This window comes from Eptatretus burgeri, chromosome 9 (assembly GCF_056783735.1).
Source record: "Eptatretus burgeri isolate ZD-2024b chromosome 9, Ebu_testis_v1, whole genome shotgun sequence".
Classification (NCBI taxonomy): Eukaryota; Metazoa; Chordata; class Myxini; order Myxiniformes; family Myxinidae; genus Eptatretus; species Eptatretus burgeri.
In genome coordinates, this window is record NC_140969.1 from 104,041,889 (window position 1) to 104,065,260 (window position 23,372).

Consider the following 23,372-nt stretch of genomic DNA (forward strand, 5'->3'; position numbering starts at 1 on the left):
CCCGGACGAGGCCCCGCCCAGTCGGCTGAGGGGGTGTGGCCAAAAAGAGGAAGTGACGCGAAGGGGAGGAGTTTGTCGGCTTGGTCGAGAGAAGGCGTGCTCGTGTGTCGAAGCGAGCGAACGAGAGAGAAACGAAGACCTCGTAAACAACTTCAGTTTGGCAGAAGTGCAAAACTGCAGTCGGTTGAGAGGGTGCTCGTGTGTCAAAGCGAGCGAGCGAAGGCTTCAGAGAAAAGAGTATAGTGTTTGGAGAACAGTCGAGGCGTGCTGATGTTTTCCGAAGCGAGCGAACGTAAGAGAGGCTGCCTGCACGTCGAGTCTGCCTTTTTGAGGCAGTGGGAGAGGCTGCCTGCACGTCAAGTTGGCGATCGACTCTTATGGGGAGGTGATCGACAGGTTCGGCCTGCGTCTGGCCGTGGAGCCACCGTTCTTACTCACCTCATGACTTGACACGTTGTCAATCCGCCTGCGGAGCTCGGCACCTCGATTTGGGCCTTGTCTGGAGGCCAGGCCTGGATTTGTACGCTGGACCTTGAGAGAGATCAGCTGAGGCCCATTGTCCACCTTACACGGGGTCAGAGCGCGCGGAGACCGCTTGCGTTGCGAAGGGGGCAAGAGTACGACGCCTCCATTTCGCCACGCGGCACGTTCGAGCTGGGGCTTGAATCCGTGGACATCCGCCTGTTGCGAGCAACATTCATGCTTTTGACACTGTCCTCTTTTCCATGAAACCTCACCAAGTACTCTGTCTTGTCTTGCATGCATGCTGTCTGTCTGTTTTTGTCTGCACGTTGTTTAAGGCATATTTCGGTAGCGACCCCCTCAAAACCTGTCGTCCGTGGTTCCCTCGTTAAGAATGGGTTGAGGATTGTTAATAAAAACATTGTCGTGAATTTTGCTTGTGCTGTGATATCCGATGTTCCCCAATAAATCTGGTTGATTCGGATGAAGTTGCCGCTATGGATTAATTCGTGTCGCGTCGAGGAACGATCCGTTCGATTGGCATATAAAACCAAAATGGTTACAGACTGGCAGAAAACGCTCGGCATCTGACAAAACCAGTCTGTAACCGGGGGTTCTATTTCCCCAACTGGCAAGGTACAAGGATTACGTTGGTATCGCGATTGAAGACGCATGACTCGAGGCCTGTGCCGAGCCGGCGGGCGTTATAGATCCCGGAGACGGCGGTGGTGAGGGTGGCGCCAAGGACTGGGTGAGAATCCCGCCACCCCGGATCCGCAACAGTTTGGTAGTCAGGAGTGGGATATTTGGACCAGCGGTGCATTTCGCACCCCGGACATTGGTTACGAAAAAAACGGTCCAAATTTGATTTGATGCATGAGCGGATCGGAGGAAAAACTTGCAAATTATAAAGAAAATGGAGTCGCAAAATAGTGGCGCGGATCCATCTTGGCGCGCCACGAAGCGGGAGAGGGCTAATTACAGTGCAACGAACCCCGCGGCACGGGGGAAGAGCTCCCGCCCACCGGTTCAGACCACGTGGTCACGGCATGCACCATGGCAGGCGAGGCAAGACGACGACGCAAACATTGACAAGCTTCAGACACAATTGGGGGATGCCTTGGAACAGGTGAGGCATTATGAAAATTATATAGAGGAATTGCAGATTGAATTGGACTAAGCAGAACGGCACGTCAACGAGGTTCAGGAGGATTATGTGCACGGGGAGTCACAACAATTGGCCGATGCACAGGAACGAATTCGGGGGCTGGAAGAGGACTTAGCCAGCACAGTCGAGGAACTTCCTAGAGAAACGATGAAATTAGATTGGTTGCGTGGGCTTTTGATACATGAGTTGAACGAACTGAATAATAGAAAAGCGGAGGAGCAAATTTGTAACTCTCGGGATAGGAAGAGCTTGGAGGAAGAATGGGAAACAAAGCTAGAAAAGGAAAAACGAGAACACGATTTGGAATTGAAACAACTGAAGGAAGAGGTAAGATCAGGCAATCAGATAAGAGAAAGCCTCGAACAGAAGATAAAAAGAGGAGAGAAATCTCTGGAGCAAAGGAAGAATTGTTGGAAAAGTCAAGACAGTTCGAAGAACTACAGGGATAAATGAGTAAAATAGAGTGGAGTACCTATGAGTTGGAACAAGAGAAGAGCAAACTGAACGAAAGAATAGAGGAAGAGCAAATTAGTAATTCCCGGGATAGAGAGAACTTGGAAGAAGAATGGAAAACAAAGCTGGAAATGGAAAAACGGAAACACGATTTGGAATTGAGACAACTGAAGGAAGAGGTAAGAACAAGCAATCAGGAAAGAGAGACCCTTGAACAGAAGATAGAAAAAGGAATATCAGGAACACCTAAAGGAATACAGTAAAAAAAAGGATGACTTGAGGGAGGAAGCATGCAAAAGAGGCGAGAGAGGAATTGTAGAAAAAAACTTCGGAGTTACGGAAACACCAAAACAAAGAGACGGAATTACAAAACGAGCTGAGGATGTTAAGAGAGGAAAGAAAGAGAACGGGGAATGAAACGTTAAGGAACCACACTGTGCAGATCGAACAGTTAGAAGCCAAAGCAAGGTTGGAGTACGTGGAGATAGTGAAGGAACAACGAATGAGACAGGAAAAGGAAATCAACCGAGTGAAGGAAGCGACGACATTGGAGAATGAAGAAGAGAGACAGTGGGATAAGAAACAAAAAGAACCTGAATTTGAGGTTGACCAGCTAAAGGAGAGAGAGCAAGGTTGGAGTACGAGGAGATAATGAAAGAACAAGGAATGAAACAGGAAAAGGAAATCAGCCAATTGAGGGAAACGACGAGATTGGAGAATGAGGAACAAGAGAGACAGTGGGATAAGAAGCAAAAAGAACAAGGAATGAAACAGGAAAAGGAAATCGACAAAATTAAGGAAACAATGAGATTGGAGAAGGAAGAACAAGAGAGACAGTGGGATAAGAAACAAAAAGAACAAGTAATGAAACAGGAAAAGGAAATCGACAAATTGAAGGAAGCGACGAGATTGGAGAATGAAGAACAAGAGAGACGGTGAGATCGAAAACAAAAAGAATATGAATTTGAAATTAACCAACTCGAGGAGAGAGCAAAGTTGGAGTACACGGAGATGGAAAAACTCCGGAAAGATAACGAACAACTAAAAAGGCTCGGAGAGGAAGAACGACTCGAATGGAAAAGAAAATGGAGGCAGGAAGTAGAACAGCACAATAATGTGGGATGTGTGATATCACCACAGGGCGTAATGTTAGTGGTGCAGAACTTGATTGACATCACTCGTCGGATGACACCACCATTAGAGCAAACCCTGGTGATGGAGACATTGAGGGAGCATGCGGGGTTGTTGACGAGTGAAACACATTTTGAGCAGGTCCAGCATGTGGAGCTGACAGCCCCAGAGGAGTGTGGCGAACCGATGATGAGCAACCTGCTGGAGAGAAGCGACCGGACAGAGGTGACTCTGGAACAAATCAGGTACATGGGTACATGCATACAAGGTGCGGACGAGGAGCTTAAGGTAGAAATTGAATTTTACGTTAATGAAGAGACTCTGTCCGATGGGGTGCACGTATGCGTGACCCCTGAATGTGAGTGGAGTGCCTGTGAACGAATGCTGTGAGCCCACACTCCAGACTGCAGCACCGGTATGTGCTGCCGAGGCCGAAGTGTGTGTGGGTACTCACCTGGCGGTCGAGAATGTAGCCCTGGAGTGCGAGGCAGTTTGTCAGTACACAGGAAAGGTTGAAGGTGTGGAATGTCAACACATGACCTTGGAATGTGTGCAGCCTGCTGTGAGTGAGAGTCCTGAGCATGGAATGAGTGGTGACATCGGAAATATGTTTGAGGTGCAAAGGGAAATAGAAATGTCACCAGGACAGAACTTGAGCCAGCGGATGGAAACCATAATGGACGGCTCCGCATGGGTTCTTACAGAGTTGGAGGTGCTGCATCCAGGAGCAGTTTTTGATTGGGTTTTAGAAATCCAATTTAGAAATTGGATTTTAATTTCTCTATCAGCCTCACAGGAACTTTTGGGTAGAGCACAGATGAGTGGCAGGCGGCACTAGCGTGTGTCACTTGGTCTTCAGACTTTTCTGAGCACACGAGTGGTTTGGCTAGCTGAATGGGGTTTATCTGTCTTGAGAGAGTTATGGAGAAGAGGGGGAGGCCGTTCCCCAGGTCGGGGTTTACCTGTTTTCCGTGAACACTGGAGAAGAGGGGGAGGCCGCTCCACCGATTGGGGTTTACCTGACTTCCGCAAACTCTGGAGAAAAGGAGGCGGTAGATCACAGCCCCCATTGAGGCGTGACCCCTTTGAGCCGTGGCGGAAAGGCGGAGGGGGTCATGTAATGGGTAAAGAGGGATTCGTTCCCTCACTCCCCTTCCAATGAGCCAAAGAAGTAGGCCATATGGGGATGTGAAAATCTTGATTGAGAGTTGTACCGAAAGTGATTGCCAATTGAGAAATGACAGAAGGCACGAGTGGATTTGGCACGAGTGGATTTGGGTGATTATTAAAAAAAGTGGTGGAGACATTACAGGCAGAGTGTTAGACACACCTGAAATAAGTGGATGACAAAGAGTGGCTTGTTTGAGGAAGGATTGAAATGCCTGGTTAGAACCATGCAGAGGTTCCATGGGACTGGTGAAGAGATTTTGATGTTTCGTTTAAATGGTTAGAAATAAACGATTAGGGCAGTGTGGAGGAGGCCAGCGGATGATGGACGTAGAGACAAACTAATTGGGGTTGGATGAAAAAGTGTACCAGTTAAATTTGATGACCAAGTGGTATCCGAGTGATTGGTGTGTTTTTGTTTTCACATAAAAGTGAAAGGTGTTGGATGGTGTTATGGACTGGGTGTGCGGCACTTTGGAATGAATGACTAAAGTGTTTGGGTGAATGGCGCGGTTGTGCGAATGAGGAGAGTGAGTGCGAACAACGTACCCTGTCGGTAGGAGTCTCCTAACCAAGTTAGTGTAGGTTAGGGGACTTAGAGGATTTGACATGGATTCTGGCTGCTGTTCCATTGTGCAGGCGGACTGCGAGGGGTAGTTGCAGGCCAAGGTATGGGGGTACTGGCTGGTAGTGTGACATGGTATGGGAAGTTGGTGAGTTGGGAAATAGGGCAGCAGGGCTTTGGGGGTTCCTGGCAGGTGAAGGCTGTCAGAGGTGCCAGGAGAGCACCGTAGGGTTCAGTGCCAGGAGAGCACAGTGTCGGTGCCATGAGAGCACAGTATGGGTGCTATGAGGACACAGTATAGGTGCTATGAGGGCACAGTATGGGGGCTAGAGAGAGCCACCCCTTAGTTAGGAGCGCCAGAAGCACGCTCAGGTGAACCCTGAGGTCGCTGGGTATCCTCCACCCCCAATTGGAAGCAGGCAAAGAGGCCAAGTAGTAGTTACACTCCCCAGCCAGCGAGTTATGCCTGGCACCACCAAATGGAAAAAGACAAATAAGGGCCTTGCCCAGGTTTAATAGAATAGAACAGTGTGCCAGGTCGGGAAAAATGGGTCATTAGGATCATTCTCGCCATAGCAGGGTTTGTTGCATTGTCTAGAGCTCAAAGTAAATGGTTAGGTTCGATGGACTCTCCTCCGCACCATTCATGTGTAACACCTGGTACGAGTAGTGTTGATGGGAGAATTTGCTAACAAGGGCCAGGTTAGGTCACCCTCTCCAAGTGCCAGATAGGCCACCAGTATGTCATGAGCACACATCCGCGAAGATAACAGTTGAGTAAGAAACACACCATCCTGTCTGTAAAAGAAAAAAAAAAAGGAGAACTTAACCAAAACAAGTCGGCCAAGGAAGGATAAGGGTACACTCCATCTCACCTGGTCTGAGGTCATCACACCCATTTGTGTCCTCAAGAACGCCTCCGAACTGCATTTGTTTACCATCGATATCGCCGTGCCACCAATGCTGTGTTACCTGCTGTCCAATGCAGGGCTTGTTGCCTGCTACTGCTTGTGAGTAGGCCATATGGGCCGAAGCATTTTTGGGGGCCATTGAGGCCAAAGTGCTCTTGTGGGCCGTTGCGGCTGAAGATTCATGCCATTTTGTGGGCTCAGTGGGCCGAAGAACTCTTTGTGAGATTAGGCCACTGGGCTGACTGAACTCACCTGGTGAGAGGCCAATAAGGCCACCAAGAGAGGAAACCCTCGGGGGTGAATGGACAATACTGCCGGGTGGGGGGCATGAAGGAGCGAACACGTGAAAGAACTTTGGGCCTTTGAAGGTTCTGCTCCTATGCAAATGTGGTGTTAAAAGTAAAATTGAATGCCCTCCCGTTCAAATCCATAATTAGAATGTTAAGTAGTGTGCATAGAGTGTGAATTTGTTTGTTAGATTGGTGACCCGACACACTAGGCTAGGCACATGCCAATTTTACTGTGACACTGGTTTTTGGAGTTAAATGCTTCCCATGTTGTGGGTTAGAGTAAATGTGAGATCTGTGCTGTACGTTAGGCAGGGCCATTGCCGTGGGCTGCCCCAGATGGAGGCTCGGGAGACCCTCTGGAGAAAGGTGGGGATAGTGTTACAGAAATGGCCCTTATTGGACTACTAAATATAGGATTAGCTCAGATCCCCCATTAAATGCATGTATAGTTAGGTTGTTTGGTAAAATGGACGTTATATGTGTCGGGAGGTGTAAGAGGCTGTATTATTGTTGTGTGGTGGTGGAACGAGAACTCCCTCTTCTTCTTCCCCATCTCGGACAAGGCCACGTATTGTCGGCTAAGAGGGTGTGGCCAAAAAGAGGAAGTGACGCGCAGGGGAGGAGTTTGTCGGCTTCGTCGAGAGAAGGCGTGCTCGTGTGTCGAAGTGAGCGAACGAGAGAGAAACGAAGACCTCGTAAACAACAGTTTGGCAGAAGTGAAAAACTGCAGTCGGCTGAGAGGGTGCTCGTGTGTCAAAGCGAGCGAACGAAGGCTTCAGAGAAAAGAGTATAGTGTTTGGAGAACAGTCGAGGCGTGCTGGTGTTTTCCGAAGCGAGCGAACGTAAGAGAGGCTGCCTGCACGTCGAGTCTGCCTTTTTGAGGCAGTGGGAGAGGCGGCCTGTACGTCAAGTTGGCGATCGACTCATATGGGGAAGTGATCGACAGGTTCGGCCTGCGTCTCGCTGTGGAGCCTCTGTCCTTACTCACCTCACGGCTCGACACGTTGTCGATCCACCTGCGGAGCTCGGCACCTGAATTTGGGCCTTGTCTGGAGAACAGACCAGGCCTGGATTTGTATGCTGGACCTTGAGAGAGATCAGCTGAGGCCTATCGTCAACCTTATGCGGGGTCAGAGCATGTGGAGACCGCGTGCGGTGCGAAGGGGGCAAGAGTACGACGCCTCCATTTCGCCACGCGGCGCGTTCGAGCTGGGGCTCAAATCCGTGGACATCCAGCTGTTGCGAGCGACATTCATGCTTTTGACACTGTCCTCTCGTCCATGAAACCTCACCAAGTACTCTGTCTTGTCTTGCATGCATGCTGTCTGTCTGTCTTTGTCTGCATGTTGTTTAAGGCATATTTCGGTAGCGACCCCCTCGAAACCTGTAGTCCGTGATTCCCTAGTTAAGAACGGGTTGAGGATTGTTAATAAAAACATTGTCATGAATTTTGCTTGTGTTGTGATCCCCGATGTTCCCCAATAAATCTGGTTGATTCGGATGAAGTTGCCGCTATGGATTAATTTGTGTCGCGTCGAGGAACGATCCGTTCGATTGGCATATAAAACCAAAATGGTTACAGACTGGCAGAAAACGCTCGGCATCTGACAAAAGCAGTCTGTAACCAGGGGTTCTATTTCCCCAACTGGCAAGGTTCAGGATTACGTTGGTATCACGATTGAAGACGCGTCACCCGAGGCCTGTGCCGAGCTGGCGGGCATTATAAATCCCGGAGACGGCAGTGGTGAGGGTGGCGCCAATGACCGGGTGAGAATCCCGCCACCCCGGATCTGCAACAATATATATATATATATATATATATATGTATATATATATATATATATATATATATATATATATATATATATATATATATATATATATATATATATATATATATATATATATATATATATATATATATATATATATATATATATAATCTGTTGGTATTTCATCTTGTATTTATATTGTTGCGGATTCGCGCCCGCCAGCGTGCTGACGGCCACGTAACTCGAATCGCGGCACGTCGCCCACCGGACGGACAATCCAGTCGTGACCCTCTCGGACTAACGCCGGGAACCAGTCACGGGTGGACCTTTCGGTCTCACCGCGATCGAGCCAATCAGCCCCCGCGTGGGATAGGGTTGCTCGCCGAATTCGACCTACCTAAGTACCCACGCGGAGGGTAGACCGAGCGATCGCACCTCGCCGCAGGTCGACTTCGGACACGGGCCACTTAAGCGACCCGTTCCGTACTATCAGAATAACCGAGCGGTGTTATCGTCGACCTCGACGGTTCGATTAATTATCGGGCGTATTCAGCCCACTACCAACCCTTTACGTGAAGCAAGATGAGGATTCAATGGGAGAAATGACGAAGCGAAGCGGGAAACAGTTCAACACAAAAGCACATTTATTCGCGGCACACGAGAAGCACACATATACAATTCCACCAAATGCACACAGAAAAGAAAAACACAATTCCATTTACACAAAAAGCAAATATAAAAGCAAAAACACAATGCAGAGCTAATACCGACTACCGAGCACACGGCAACACTTATACAATTCTACTTCACAGACGGCGCCGACAACACATACCCAAAACCAAGGAAAAGAATACCCTCAAGGATGAGGCGGGCCTGAGGCCGAGACCGGGTCGGCCTACCCGTCTGGTGATGAGACGCGGAGCGGCGATGGCGCCTCAACTCCGCGGGCCTCGCGGGCAGTGTCTGGTAGGGGGTGGGAAAGGGGCCCCCTTGGTCGCACTATCTCAGCGCGGGGGGAAACAGGAGGGGGTTGCTGATGCTCGGGGTATAGAGGATCTTTATTATCCCGCGACGAGCGTCTCCACCTCGGCCAGGTTGCGCTGTCGGCCTCCCTCGGGTGCAGCTCCCTGCACGACGCGAGCACCCCCTCGTCTGGTGTCGCCGCCTTTCCACAGCTCCGTCCCCTCCGTTCCGACTCCAACGCACACGACGAGCAGCTCCACCGCCCGCGAAGTCTTGACTCTCTGTTTCCGACTCTCCTACTCTCCTACTCTCCGCCTCTCGACTCTCCTACTGACGAACACGGTCCTTTTATCCGCCCCGTAACTTCGCCCTCTCATCTTTGACCCCCTCCCTTCGACCTTTCACCTCGCTCCCCATTGGCCCGAGAAAAAGTGGGCGTGAAGGCTTTTTGATCCATAAATTTGCATATATCGATCGCCCTGGGGGTGGGGCCAATTCGCCCCTCGCTCACCGATTGGACGGCAAAAAGTGGGCGTGTGTCGTTTTTGATCCGTTTTTGAAGCACAAAATCCGTGATTTTGTACACGCCGTTCGGCGCGCGCCCTGCACGAGTCCAACACCGGTACCCACAGGCGGCGCAAGAACGGTGGCGATGCGACGGTTGCGAGGTGTGACGTGAAGGTCGTGGCGGTTGTGGTGAAGCGGCGTTGTGGTTGGTGGTTGATGTTGTGGTTGTGGTGGTAATCATGGCGGTTGGTCCAAAATAAAGATAGTTAAAGAAAAACGGCTATCCTGAAGAGTCGCAGCACGCATAAATGACATGTATTCCCACTAGACAACGGGTTTGGGCCTAACTACACATGCACTTACCGAGATACCTCACCTAAGGGACCTGAATGGTGGTTTGCGAATTTGGTAACCACAACACTACCCCCTCCCCTTTTTACAGACTCGTCCCGAGTCGTCAAATTTTCGTGTGCCATCATGTGTAGTTTTCCCCTAGTACATTTTACCTACGGATCCCTGAGTGCGACATTCATGGTATTCGTGTCCCCAAAATAAATAACCTGAGGGCTGCGTAACTACCTAAACAAACTCACTCACACGGACGACTTAAATAAAATTGCCGGCGCTAGGACAGACTTGCCGGGGGCGCACTCATATTTACAGTACATCTTAACCTTAACTTACAAATTTTACACTAAACCATGGCCCAGGATCACTGAACTCTGCAAAAAGAAAGCAGTTAGCAGGGAGCCAGGCTGCCCGCATGCAGTCTCTGGCTCAAACAATGCAGGTGACAGGGAACGTGGCTGGCTGCTCACACGCAGTCCAAGGCCTTCCCTTTTGAACTGAACGCAGTGAACCACAACGGTGCATGGGCTGCACAAACGCAGTCTCCGTGCCAGCTCAAGTGGCACACGCAATGAGCACAACGAATGGATGGATGAACACAAACACGGTGCACGGGCCACCACTGCAGGCCCGTGTTGTAGCTGCCAACAGGGCAGTTCTCGCAGCTTGCAAACTGTTGCTTTTACGATCCTGGCGCACATGGCAATGAACAGGAGGGGCAAAGCAAAAATTGAACGGGGCTGGTGAACAGGGGCAGTGGGCATGGCATGGCAAAGGCAGCAGGCAAACACAGCCCGCAGAAGAAGGCCGCTGCAGGCAAACACAGCCGGCAGATGAACTGGCCGGCACAGGCCTTGACGCAAAACACGGCCAGCCGATGGCACAGGCCTTGCAGCACAGCAGCTGCAGACGATCCAGCCGGCACAGACCTTGCAGCAAAACAACAGCTGCCGATGAAGTTGGCCGGCACAGGCCTTGCAGCAACACAGCCAGTAGGTGAAGCTGGCCAGCTTTTGCCGTTCAGTGGAAGTTGGTGGAGGGAGTGCGGTGGTGCTGGCCACTTGGAAGGTGGGCTCGGATCTACCTACCTGTCTCCCTACCAACCTATCGCCTTTGCCTGTCATTGTACATACCCACTCCCTTAATTTGTGAAAAACCAATTTAGCCCCCACTTATTTTTTTGTTTTTATTTTTACTCCCCCACTATAAATCGTCCCCAAACCCCCTTTATTGTCCTTGTTCGGCTAACTTATCCTGTCACCTAGCCTACTCCCAACCCCTACGTTCCCTTCCCGGAGGGGAACAAGGGAGAGCTAACGTCCTGTGTCGAGGCCCAACGAAGCCTCAGAATGGCTTCTCCAGAGTTCGGCGATCTATAACCAAAGTGGGTCCAGCGGCCCACAACGAGAGCGAGGGGATGGATGGTGCGGAGGGGTACATCTCCTAATCTACCCTAACCATTTAACTGTTAAACTACCCCGGGGCTTTCAACAAGCGCCTCTCGCTTAAACTATTGGTTCTAACAACCCAGATTCCCGTCGCCTGTGCTGGTGTCCTCACAATTTCGGGCCTCACCCCCCAATTTTCGCTCCGTGCCGTCACACGGTCTCCTGGCTAGGACACGTGGCTCCCTTTGGCAGGCACGACCCTCTGCCGAATCTCCCGCTATGGCACCCCCGGGCACTACACTGCCTCCGAGCCTACCAGCTCCCTAACACCGGGGAGTGCCCCCCATGGCACCTCCCCTGAAACGCACACGTGGCAGGCCGGCCTCCCGGGCCCCTTTCCGAGGGTCACCCGTGCCCACAACACTGCCCACGCGGCTAATGGCGCCCCGGGCCCCCGCACCAAGCAGGCGCACCCGTGCCCACTACTCTATCCCGGCCCCCCCATGGGCCCATGGCCTACCGCGGCCGACTAGCCTGGTGCCCGGGGTAACCACTCAGCGATACTCACCTTTCGCAGCCACGCTCCCAAGCCCGTCAGCAGGGCTCCTGCACCCCTCCAAATGGGTTTCGAGCCTACATTCCCACCAACAACAAAACAACCTCCATTTTTCAATTTGACTAACCCCCGAACTCACTTTATACTGACCCCGGGGGTCCCTTGGGCGGGAGTCACTCCTCCCCCCAATCACTCATCGCACCATGCATTCCCCATTCGCTCCACACACACAGACCCGCTGGCCTCACTCACTCAACATGTCTCCACATCATAACTCACCAACTCTTCAACACACACACCGCTGAACTCTGCCATCCTTCTAACTACATCCCCTAACTAACTCGTGCCCCCACGTCGTCCCTTACACTATAACACATTCCTTTTAACACTCCGTAGCTAAGCTACGTCCCCTCTACACATTCACAAGTCTGTCACTGTCTCCAAATAAATCATTTTATTTCCCAACCTAAATCTGGCTACAATCCCTCTAACTAATCCATTCCACGGACTCCATGAGGACTTACCCCTGCCCCATGAAGTCGGTCTAACTAAGCTAACCCTTCCCCCTAACTAGTTTCCATCCTGTGCCCAGGTAAGGGGTCTTTCACCCCTTGCCCAGGAATCCTGTGTACCCGAAAGTGAGGCTTGTTCTTTTTTTTTTTTTTCTTTACATGCGCAGCGCCAGCGCGGCAACTCGCGCACTTTGCACCTGCCCGTGACGTCATGCAGCTGCACGTGTTCCTCGTCCCTCCTTGGACGGTACCATCCGGCAGAGATACCCCTCCTGCCGGATTCCAACCCCACGTGCAGCCATGGCGTCACCGTGGGCATAAAAAAAAAACAAGCCCCACGTCTCGAGGGGTTCCCCACGCGAACACATGTGCTTTGCCCGTTGGAGCTCAACACACACGATCGCGTGGAGAACCCGTCCGGTCCAAATCCATTTACCTGCCTAAACTTTGTCCGTCCGCGGGATCGGCAAATCCACCGCGTGCGTTTCCGTACCGGGACTTCACTCTCGCAAGCGAGCACGTGGCGGTCTCGTGCGTTGCACAGCACGAACCTCGTGCTCACTGCTGGGTGAACCCGGCACGGTCCCCGAAACAACTACAGCCGCAACTCGGCTTTCTCTCCTCTGTCGCCGTCTCCGTCTCCATTCCACACACGCATACCTGCGTGTTACGACGCACACAGTCCACTCCATCACATTCACACCGGGAGACGCGGCTGCGTGCTCCCGCATGCCAACCGACATCTCCCTCACATACCGCTCTCTCACACACACGGTCTCCCTTGCATTCGGCCGTTCACTCACCCGTGCCTCACTACTCACACAAACCATACTACTTACACATGCGGGGGCACTCACCCGCGGTGCCTCATCCACACACCGTGCCTCACTTATACACGCGGGGGCACTCAACCACGGTGCCTCATCCACACACGCGGGGGCACTCAACCGCGGTGTCTCATCCATACTCCGTGCCTCACTCACACACGGTGCCTCACCCACACACGCGGGGGAACTCAACCGCGGTGCCTCATCCACACACCGTGCCTCACTCACACACGCGGGGGCACTCAACCGCGGTGCCTCATCCACACACGCGGGGGAACTCACCCGCGGTGCCTCACCCACACTCCGTGTCTCATCCACACACGGCGTGCTGGGAAGCACGTACTCCGGCACCATCGCCACCACACCACTCACACACGGGGTCGCTTCCACACACGGGGACGCACTCACACCTTGCACCACACACACAGGGACAACCACACTGGGGATTCGTGTCCCCACAAGGGTCTCCGGGGCCTCTATACCCCCCAAGCTCTCCGTGCACTCGTTCACAGCACCCGTCCCCTCAACCTCGCAAAGCACGACCGAACTCACCTGGTCGTGACTCGCCTCAAGGGGGCATACTCCCTCCCCTCGTTCCTGGAGGAGGCCATCCAGGTGCTCGCACTGGGTCTCTACCCAGTCCGCCAGCTCACCCCCATTATCCTCCACTACGTCCGTGTGTGCGTCACTTACCCCGTCCTCACCGTGCAGTCTCTCCTCTATCGTTCCCTTCCCGGCTACCGTCACTGCCAACTCTTCACCCTTTACCTCCCTTGTCTCCACTATTATTATTTCCTTTGTCGTCATTTCGTGTCTCGTCTCACACGTTTTGGTCTCCCCATTTAATTTTTCCCTTTTGGTCACCGTCGATTCCTCTGTCACGACCCTCGCCCAACACGCCCCCCGAATTATTTTTTTACCCGCCTCCACCGCGGGCCTGTCAGCCGTTGCACCCCCTTCCAGCTCGTTTGCTCCCACACGTGGAGTCGCCATTCCCAGCTCCCTGGTCACGGCCTTCATGCCCGCCTGCAGGCATCGGCCCATGTTCTGCGTCTCACCCCGGAGCTTTTTCGTTTCTTCCTTCATTTGCTGTGTACTCGCATCGATCTTTTCGTTCATGCTTTTCATTTTGTTTATAAATTCAGTTGTGTTTGCATCCATCTTTTCGATCATTTGTTGTGTATTCGCATCCATCCTCGCTGTCATTGCCGCCAGCATGGCGCATAGCTGGGCCATGTCGGGTGCGCTTGGGTGAGCCGTTTCGGCAGGGATCGGGGAAGGGTTTTGGTGGAGGGGCGAAGGGGAGGTGTCATACACCGCGGCCGCTGCCGCTCCTATTTCGGGCTCTGGGTTCAGTTGGGCGAGTCCGTGTTCCTGCACAATAAACATTTCCTGCTCGGGGATTCCATCCTGGACCATGGATTCTACACATTCTACATCCATTTCTAATACCCCCGGCTCCCGCTCGCCTTGAGACGCCATCTTGCTTCTCGTGAAGGGTTAATTTAGCTCGCTCGTAATTTGGAGGGAATCGGGGGTCGCTTCTCTCACCCCTGGACCGATTCCCGTGAATTTCGCTGGAGACAGGAGAGCCCGTTGTCCCGTTCTCCAATACCAGTGCCGCGAGGAGGGCGATGAATTTGTATCGCACGACCTGACACCAGTGTTACGGATTCGCGCCCGCCGGCGTGCTGACGGCCACGTAACTCGAATCGCGGCACGTCGCCCACCGGACGGACAATCCAGTCGTGACCCTCTCGGACTAACGCCGGGAACCAGTCACGGGTGGACCTTTCGGTCTCACCGCGATCGAGCCAATCAGCCCCCGCGTGGGATAGGGTTGCTCGCCGGGTCGACCTACCTAAGTACCCACGCGGAGGGTAGACCGGGCGATCGCACCTCGCCGCAGGTCGACTTCGGACACGGGCCACTTAAGCGACCCGTTCCGTACTATCAGAATAACCGAGCGGTGTTATCGTCGACCTCGACGGTTCGATTAATTATCGGGCGTATTCAGCCCACTACCAACCCTTTACGTGAAGCAAGATGAGGATTCAATGGGAGAAATGACGAAGCGAAGCGGGAAACAGTTCAACACAAAGCACATTTATTCGCGGCACACGGGAAGCACACATATTCAATTCCACCAAATGCACACAGAAAAGAAAAACACAATTCCATTTACACAAAAAGCAAATATAAAAGCGAAAACACAATGCAGAGCTAATACCGACTACCGAGCACACGGCAACACTTATACAATTCTACTTCACAGACGGCGCCGACAACACATACCCAAAACCAAGGAAAAGAATACCCTCAAGGATGAGGCGGGCCTGAGGCCGAGACCGGGTCGGCCTACCCGTCTGGTGATGAGACGCGGAGCGGCGATGGCGCCTCAACTCCGCGGGCCTCGCGGGCAGTGTCTGGTAGGGGGTGGGAAAGGGGCCCCCTTGGTCGCACTATCTCAGCGCGGGGGGAAACAGGAGGGGGTTGCTGATGCTCGGGGTATAGAGGATCTTTATTATCCCGCGACGAGCGTCTCCACCTCGGCCAGGTCGCGCTGTCGGCCTCCCTCGGGTGCAGCTCCCTGCACGACGCGAGCACCCCCTCGTCTGGTGTCGCCGCCTTTCCACAGCTCCGTCCCCTCCGTTCCGACTCCAACGCACACGACGAGCAGCTCCACCGCCCGCGAAGTCTTGACTCTCTGTTTCCGACTCTCCTACTCTCCTACTCTCCGCCTCTCGACTCTCCTACTGACGAACACGGTCCTTTTATCCGCCCCGTAACTTCGCCCTCTCATCTTTGACCCCCTCCCTTCGACCTTTCACCTCGCTCCCCATTGGCCCGAGAAAAAGTGGGCGTGAAGGCTTTTTGATCCATAAATTTGCATATATCGATCGCCCTGGGGGCGGGGCCAATTCGCCCCTCGCTCACCGATTGGACGGCAAAAAGTGGGCGTGTGTCGTTTTTGATCCGTTTTTGAAGCACAAAATCCGTGATTTTGTACACGCCGTTCGGCGCGCGCCCTGCACGAGTCCAACACCGGTACCCACAGGCGGCGCAAGAACGGTGGCGATGCGACGGTTGCGAGGTGTGACGTGAAGGTTGTGGTGAAGCGGCGTTGTGGTTGGTGGTTGATGTTGTGGTTGTGGTGGTAATCATGGCGGTTGGTCCAAAATAAAGATAGTTAAAGAAAAACGGCTATCCTGAAGAGTCGCAGCACGCATAAATGACATGTATTCCCACTAGACAACGGGTTTGGGCCTAACTACACATGCACTTACCGAGATACCTCACCTAAGGGACCTGAATGGTGGTTTGCGAATTTGGTAACCACAACAATATTTTGTCTTTTTTACAATTGTTGGGGCTATATTTGTCGATGTTTGGGTTTGCTGCATGACATCTTCGATTCGCATGTGCTTTTGGAAGTTTTTTCCAAGTTGAGTGAGAAATACCTTTTCTGGTTTGTTGTGTTCACGCTCATGTTGAAATTGTATTCGGTAGTCTGTTGAGCGTTTCACGTGCACTGCTAATCCTACAGTCGTCGTGCAGTCCACTTGATTGAGTTCATTCAGGCCGCCACCTCCTGTTCTCGGGATTCATTGATTTTTTGTAGATAATGAGGAGTTTCCTTGTTTCTGATTTCCACTTGTGGACAGTTTACTGTTCCACAGCTGTATTGAAACTGCTCCTGCTCATTGGTTTATGGAGAGAGGTATGTTTTCAGGATCAGCCTCATTCTACATAGGTATCGTTGGTTCTTGTTTTGCGCATTTGTTTGTTGACCTATTTGGTGGCCCTCTTCTACTCAGGTATTTGTACGATACGTCATCCTCGAGCTCCTGTATTGTTGTATTTAGGTCGATTTTTATGTTGTCTGTTTTTGTTGGTCAACTTTCCACGTACATTTATCTCTGCCAAATTCAACTTGGATGTCGACAGAATACCGTTTCACTCATTTCAGTTCTTGTTTCTTGGGACATTTTTTTTATATTGGTTGTTGGGGTGTGTCGATGTCCTTGCTTGTTGATGAGGTTACTTGGTGGATCCAGAGCCAGGTGAAGTGTGTGTGTGTGTGTGTGTGTGTGTGTGTGTGTGTGTGTGTGTGTGTGTGTGTGTGTGTGTGTGTGTGTGGCTGTTTTGAACAGTCCCACATCGTATCTTCACTCCTGGTATTTCAATCATTCCTTCCGAGTGCTGCAGGATTAGTGTGGTATTCCACAGATCCATGGCTTTTTCAATCGTATTCATTATTTGGTGGTCTATCTTGTACATTTGCATGCACTTTATCATCCATGAATGTTGAACACTATCAGAAGCTTTTTTTTTTTTTTTTAATGGTCTATCCAGGCTGTAGATGATTTGGTTCTTCTTGTATTGCAGTTTTTGAGTGTGTCCTTGTATTGTAGTAGGTCGTCTATTGTTCCACAACTTCCTCTCTTACATACCTTGTGTTCTGCTTCTCGGCCTCCTTGTGTTCGGTGGTGGAACACATCAATCGATCTCCTACACTTCAAATGCAGAGCACGTTCTGCTGGGAAGGGCGTCCTCCCTCCCCTGAGCATTCCAACTTTCATTTTGTTTTTGTTTGCTGTCCTGCTTCAATCTTTCCCACGAGCTCCCTCGGCTGTTCGCACCATGCGGTATCTTCGCCACGATGACGACGCAATGCATGACGTGCTGTTGACTCGCACTCTCTTCCTCCTCCGGGTGCCACCATCAACGTTCCGACCGAGATGTTTGGCTTCGCTAGGGGCCACATATCCTGTTATTAGATGAGCCGTGCTCGCTTCTTACCTTTTGCTCTGTACGACGACATCTCTCCAACTCCACATATGTGACGTCCCCATTCCTCACGTTCTCCAAAGACCCAATTGAAGCCTCCTGGGAGCTCCATAGGCCATTCACACCATGTAATATCTCCACTATGATGGTCCCACTCGCATTCGCATTCTTCCTTCTCCAGGTGCCACCACATGGACCGTTCAACTAGCCTGTGGTGGCCAAGCATCCATCGCGACATCACTTTTTGTTCCTTCGATGTGGACTCTTCCTATTGTTGCGAAGCAGAATTTGCTAAGCGTTGGCTTGTTCACCCGCCAACGGGGAACGGGAGCTGGAATTTGACGATTATGAGAGAGGTTAGTTTTAGCCTACTGATGCTTTTGCGTCGGGACAGCAACCCCACTCATTATGAGAGGACCCGTGTGTTCAGACACTTGGCGCGTGCATCTGGTTGAGCAACCAGCGGTGTGAAGCTACCCTCTGAGGGATTAGGCTGAACTCCTCCAAGTCAGAATCCTTCCTTGGGCAGGGTGATACTGGCACAGCTTACGATTTTTGAGCCAATGGTCCCCTCCAAGAGTGGTTTCTGGCACCGTCCTCCACACGGCATCGGTTTTGAGGGTCGTCCACTGACTTGTCAGCATTGTACGTGCGTGCAGCATTGTGAACTTGCTGGATTTATTTGAAAGCTTTGTAAAGACTTTTTATTGAACTTGCCTTGTTTACCATTTATTTGTTGATCATTGAAATGTGTGCACTGTTGGTGGAGGGCTTCATTGTTGTTGGTAAAGAAAACTCTTGTTTGTGTGGTTGAAATAAAATTTATATCACTGACTATATTACCAAGTCCCACCTGTCTCCAAACTCAAAAAAATTACATTTATGAACAGGGAGGTGTTGAAAGAGGATGAAACGGGATCTCTGAAAGCTTCTGTTGATGACATCATCCTTCAGACCAAGAGGCGCAAGTGAGTTTGTTTCCAAATCTCGCCATGATGGTTACGTGTTCCGATAATCCCCACATCGATCTATGTTACACACACAAACTTGTGTATTAGATCCCTCAAGATAGCTGAACACCCGAAACCAACCCCACCCCCTCCAACCTCCTTCCTCTCGGATGCCTTTGTGACCATGTTAATGTTGTTTTGCTCTCGGTATGGTCATGATGTATAGAGGTTCAGTTCTGGATGTCCAATCGAATCGTAATCGGTCAAATGGATCTCTATTATGTCAGTGTTCTGAAATTTCATTTTTGAATTCTATTATTTATTGATTATTTCAGTCATGACTGCAGGTAACGCCACGTTATACTTTTTATAACGATTCATACAGAAAGGAATTGTGAAGAACAAGCTATTGTATCGCAGCCAATTAACACACTACATTGTCAAAAGGCTATTATCCATTATCAAGTAAAGCCCTAAGGCTCCCATCCATCATTTGGTGTGTGGGCGCATATTATCGGTAGTGGGTAAGGGGTTTATTTATTTATTACATACTTGGTCCTTGAATTCGCTTCCCCATGACCATTGTGTTTTTTTTTTTTTTTCATTAAATACACCTGGTCTTGGGGGTAAAATCTGGGTGGCATGGTCCACCTTGGCAATTATAAAAGGCCCGTTGAGGGACTAATTGGCTGCGGCAAATAACGTCGCAAATCCAGATCATACCGTGCCCCTCGGCATCGCTCAGCCTTAATTGGAGACTAGGCATACGGTACCAATAGTGTAACGCTTAGCTGTTTTAACGGTCCCACAGGTACGTTATCAGAAGTGGAAAGGCTGTAATCCAACCTTGGGCCACACATTTCGTCTTTTGCAAAACAATTTGTGAAGTGGGCCTAAAGTCTTATTTAATGGCCACAATTATTCCCACTTGTGAGCTTGGCCGGAAGTTCCGTCCAAGTGTTACAGGAGTGTACAGGACGTGTCCCGATGTTTAAACGGGAATTCCTTCCAATGCTACTCTGGTATGTCAAATTCTCCGAGTGAATCCCCGGTTGCAGGTTTCATTGTGTAGTTACATAGAGTGCAATGAGGATGGAAATCAGGGTGAACCCTTGGAAATATATTCCTGGTGTTGGCTTAATGGTTCGGGTGGTGGGCTTTGGATCCAAGGGTCCTGAGTTCAAATCCCGCTCAGCCGTTGAATTAATACCAGGTGGGGTTAACTCGGCCTGTCATCCTTCCGAGGTCGGCAAAATGAGCGCCAGCATGCTGGTATCCTGTGTCGGAGTGGCGACCCGTCCAGGATGGTGCCCAATAGCCAAGGAGACTGCTTAAGCAGCACCAACTACTCTGTACAGAGTATGGTCCCAATCTCCTCCTCTCCTTGGAAATGCTCATTCTCACCTTCGAGTAATTCACCGACACGTGGCATGAAGAGCGGTTTTGATTTTAGGTATCGTTGGTTCTTGTCAAAGTAAAGTCAAATCGGATTTGAATCGTCGCACTATGAGGACTCGGACAGTCGTGCCAAACCATGTTTTACTTTTTTTTTTTGTTATTTTTCGTTTTTATTTTGTAATTTTTATTTTTCTTATTCCATTACTCGAAACCGACGTTACCTCTCATCGTTGCAGGCTGGTTCACAGTCATGGAAAAGTTCGTCTGGGAATGGTGAGGAACACCTGGTGGTGTTGGTAGTCGTGCATCTTGCATTTTGATTGAGAATCATCTTCGCAGCTGTATAATTGTCGAAATGATGCAACGGTTCCCACCTCCAGATGCGGCACATGTTTGTGGTGATTGATGCCTCACGGAATATGACGAACCAGGACCTGAAGCCTTCGCGTCTCGTTAGCTCCCTGAAGGTGATACTGCGTTTTGACTTTGTAATTGCTCGGCTCCACGGTACATCATGCTCTCATTCATTAACTTTCAAAGTTTTATCTTCTTCTTTTCTTTTGTTTCAGCTGTTAGAGCTTTTTGTAGAAGAGTTCTTCTTCCAGAATCCAATCAGCCAGGTGAGGCACCATCATTGATATCATATTTCGAATTCCTTTCCTGTTTATTCGATGCATGTTGTTTTGTTTTTGTCTTGTTTTTTTCTGCCACGTCCTTGCAGCTTGGTTTCATCACAACTAGGAACAAACGTGCAGAGCAGTTGACGGAACTTGGAGGTAGGTCTGCGTGCTGCTGGAAACTTTGCTCAGACATTATCGATTTTGGTGAAAATGCAATTCCTCCTCCTTCGTTCCTATGGAGCACAAAGCTGCGGGTAGCATCATTGGCTGAGGGTGCGGCCGTGCCGCTAATGTAGTTCCCTCCGTGGGTTAGGGCAGGAGTTTATAATTTGTTCAGGGTGTTGGCGATAGCTCGCCTACTCTTTGCCAAAAACACCGTGGGGTCTTTATTGTGCACCAGCAAATGCTATAGCAGATGGGACATCTTGCTTCACGTCCAACCGAGCGGCGGCACACGTGATGTGTCATCGATTGTGCCTGCAAAGCATCAATCCGACAGTTTATAGTCTGGTCAAGAATCAAACCCAGGCGAGACGGCTCAAAGTTATTGTTACGTTTGAGGGGGGGGGTATACATTCAAAGGGTAATTAGGATGTTTAATTAGGTATGCCATGCTGTTCGAGTTTACCAGGATCTCGATGTAATAAGTAGCAATTCAGTGGTGATAAGTTGTCTAATAAATGTTCATTTCTTCAAGGGGGAAATGATAAATGTCACGTAATTAGATAGGGACACGGGATAGGGTAAGTGTGTCTGCGTAAACCCCTTTTGGTATTCTCTGAAGACTGGCTGTGACGTCACAGGACAGTGCAGCGGATGGCTCCGCCCCGTGATCACGATTGGCGGAAGGCGATGGCGGTGGGCCAATAAACGGCTCGATTGGGAGTGACGAGGACGAAGGATAAAAAGGTTCTGTTCGGGGTCGAAAAGGAAGAGGAAGAAGATTACAACCAGAATGATCGTGTTTTTTTGGTGTGGTTCCCTGTGGTGGCAGAGAGAGCGTCCTTGTTGTTGTGCTGAGTCGATCGTGTTCTTGATCGTGTCTTGGAGCCTTGCTGGGCCTCGTGCCTCACCTTGGTTGGCTCTGGGGTTCTGCTGACTCGGAGTGCGGGGTCGGGCGGCGGGCGGACCTGCCTCCCTCTCCTGCTCGCGGCTTAGCGCCAGAACTGGTTCCCTGGCGGCTGTGAGCGGACTTGGGCCAAGACCAGGAGGTCGACAGCACCACGGTTTCTCTTGCCCCCCTGACGAGAGCAAGGCCAGCTCGTCCGACGCCGATCCAGGGACAGTTGCGTCCACACCACGGTCCAGCCTGACCACCAGAAATAGCTACGGTGTGTGTGTGTGTGTGTGTGTGTGTGTGTGTGTGTGTGTGTGTGTGTGTGTGTGTGTGTGTGTGTGTGTGTGTGTGTGTGTGTGTGTGTGTGTGTGTGTGTGTGTGTGTGTGTGTGTGTGTGTGTGTGTGTGTGTGCTTGTGCTTGGCGCCTTAGAGGGATTGAGAACTGTATATTCATTGGAATTGTCTGTGTTTTTCCCCACGCCCGATCCCACACCATCCCGTCGAATCGCCCCGGATCCCTCTTCTTGCCTAGTCTTGTTATTTCTGGTCAATAGGAAAACGAATAAACATCATCAACTCAGTGAAAAGCGACTCGTGCCACCTTCCTCGTCCCGTTTGCGGGAGAGCGATTAGAACCGCCATGTTTGGGTTATAAACAACTAAACCGCCTCCATCGTTTCGGCTCATTCTACGTTGGCGGGACTGTTCAAGTCCCGTGGACGTCACATTGGTGTCAGGGTGTTGGATGTTCGAACCCCTCTAAATTATATACCAGGATTAAAATCTCGCCACGAATTGGAATACAAAATTACTGCAGAAAAGCGCGCGAGCGCGGGAAAATTTTGGCGGGATTTTTCAAATTTAAATTAATTGGCGGCAAACGGGACTTCTGCACCATGGCGGATGTGCAGAAGTTTGAGGAGGAAGGCCACGTGTCTGGCAGCAAGTCGGGGGAAGAAGGGAGAGACGGGGGTAGGGTTGGAACCTCCCCCATTCCGAGCGTGGACCGTGCTTCATCGCCCGTAACGGGGCCGGCAGTGCCGGAAACCGGTGCGATGACGATCCAGACACTGTTGGAACGTTTAATAGGGGACATGACGGTACAAATGGCAAATCAATTCGTGACACAGAGGGCACAAATGACAGATCAATTGGGGGTAATGGGGGTACAGTTGGGTGCACGGATTGATTTAATGAGGGATGAATTGGGGGGAAAAGATGGAGAAAATGAAAACTGAGATGCAGGAGTGTGTGGATGTTAAATTGGGAGAAATACAAAGTAAATTCGAGGATAGATTGGAGGAAACAAAGGTAGAAATTACATTGGAGGGGGAAAATATACGGAAAAAATTGGAAGATAAAATTGATGCAACGAACATTCGGGTTGATAAAGTGGATGAAAGCCTGGAACGTCATCGTGCCTGTGTGGATGCTCGTATGCAGCTGCAAGTTGAAGAGTGGGGAGAGCTGAGGAAGCAAGGGATGAATTTGGCGGAGGAGGTAAAAGGATTGGAGGCTCGTTTGGACGAACAAGAT

At 50.7% G+C, this 23,372-nt stretch overlaps 1 protein-coding gene across 3 annotated transcripts in view; it reads left to right on the plus strand.

The window, feature by feature from the left end:
* The window catches only part of LOC147020812 (general transcription factor IIH subunit 2-like), a 48,156-nt gene that overhangs the window by 7,465 nt on the left and 17,319 nt on the right, over positions 1 to 23,372 (plus strand). For 2 of the 3 annotated variants that reach the window (XM_085896439.1, XM_085896441.1), the window contains exons 2-6: positions 18,702 to 18,779; positions 20,396 to 20,432; positions 20,540 to 20,626; positions 20,729 to 20,779; positions 20,881 to 20,935. In XM_085896439.1, the coding sequence (XP_085752565.1) occupies positions 18,702 to 18,779; positions 20,396 to 20,432; positions 20,540 to 20,626; positions 20,729 to 20,779; positions 20,881 to 20,935 (308 nt within the window). The remainder of the gene's footprint in view (positions 1 to 18,701; positions 18,780 to 20,395; positions 20,433 to 20,539; positions 20,627 to 20,728; positions 20,780 to 20,880; positions 20,936 to 23,372) is intronic. The other variant, XM_085896440.1, reaches the window with a different exon arrangement.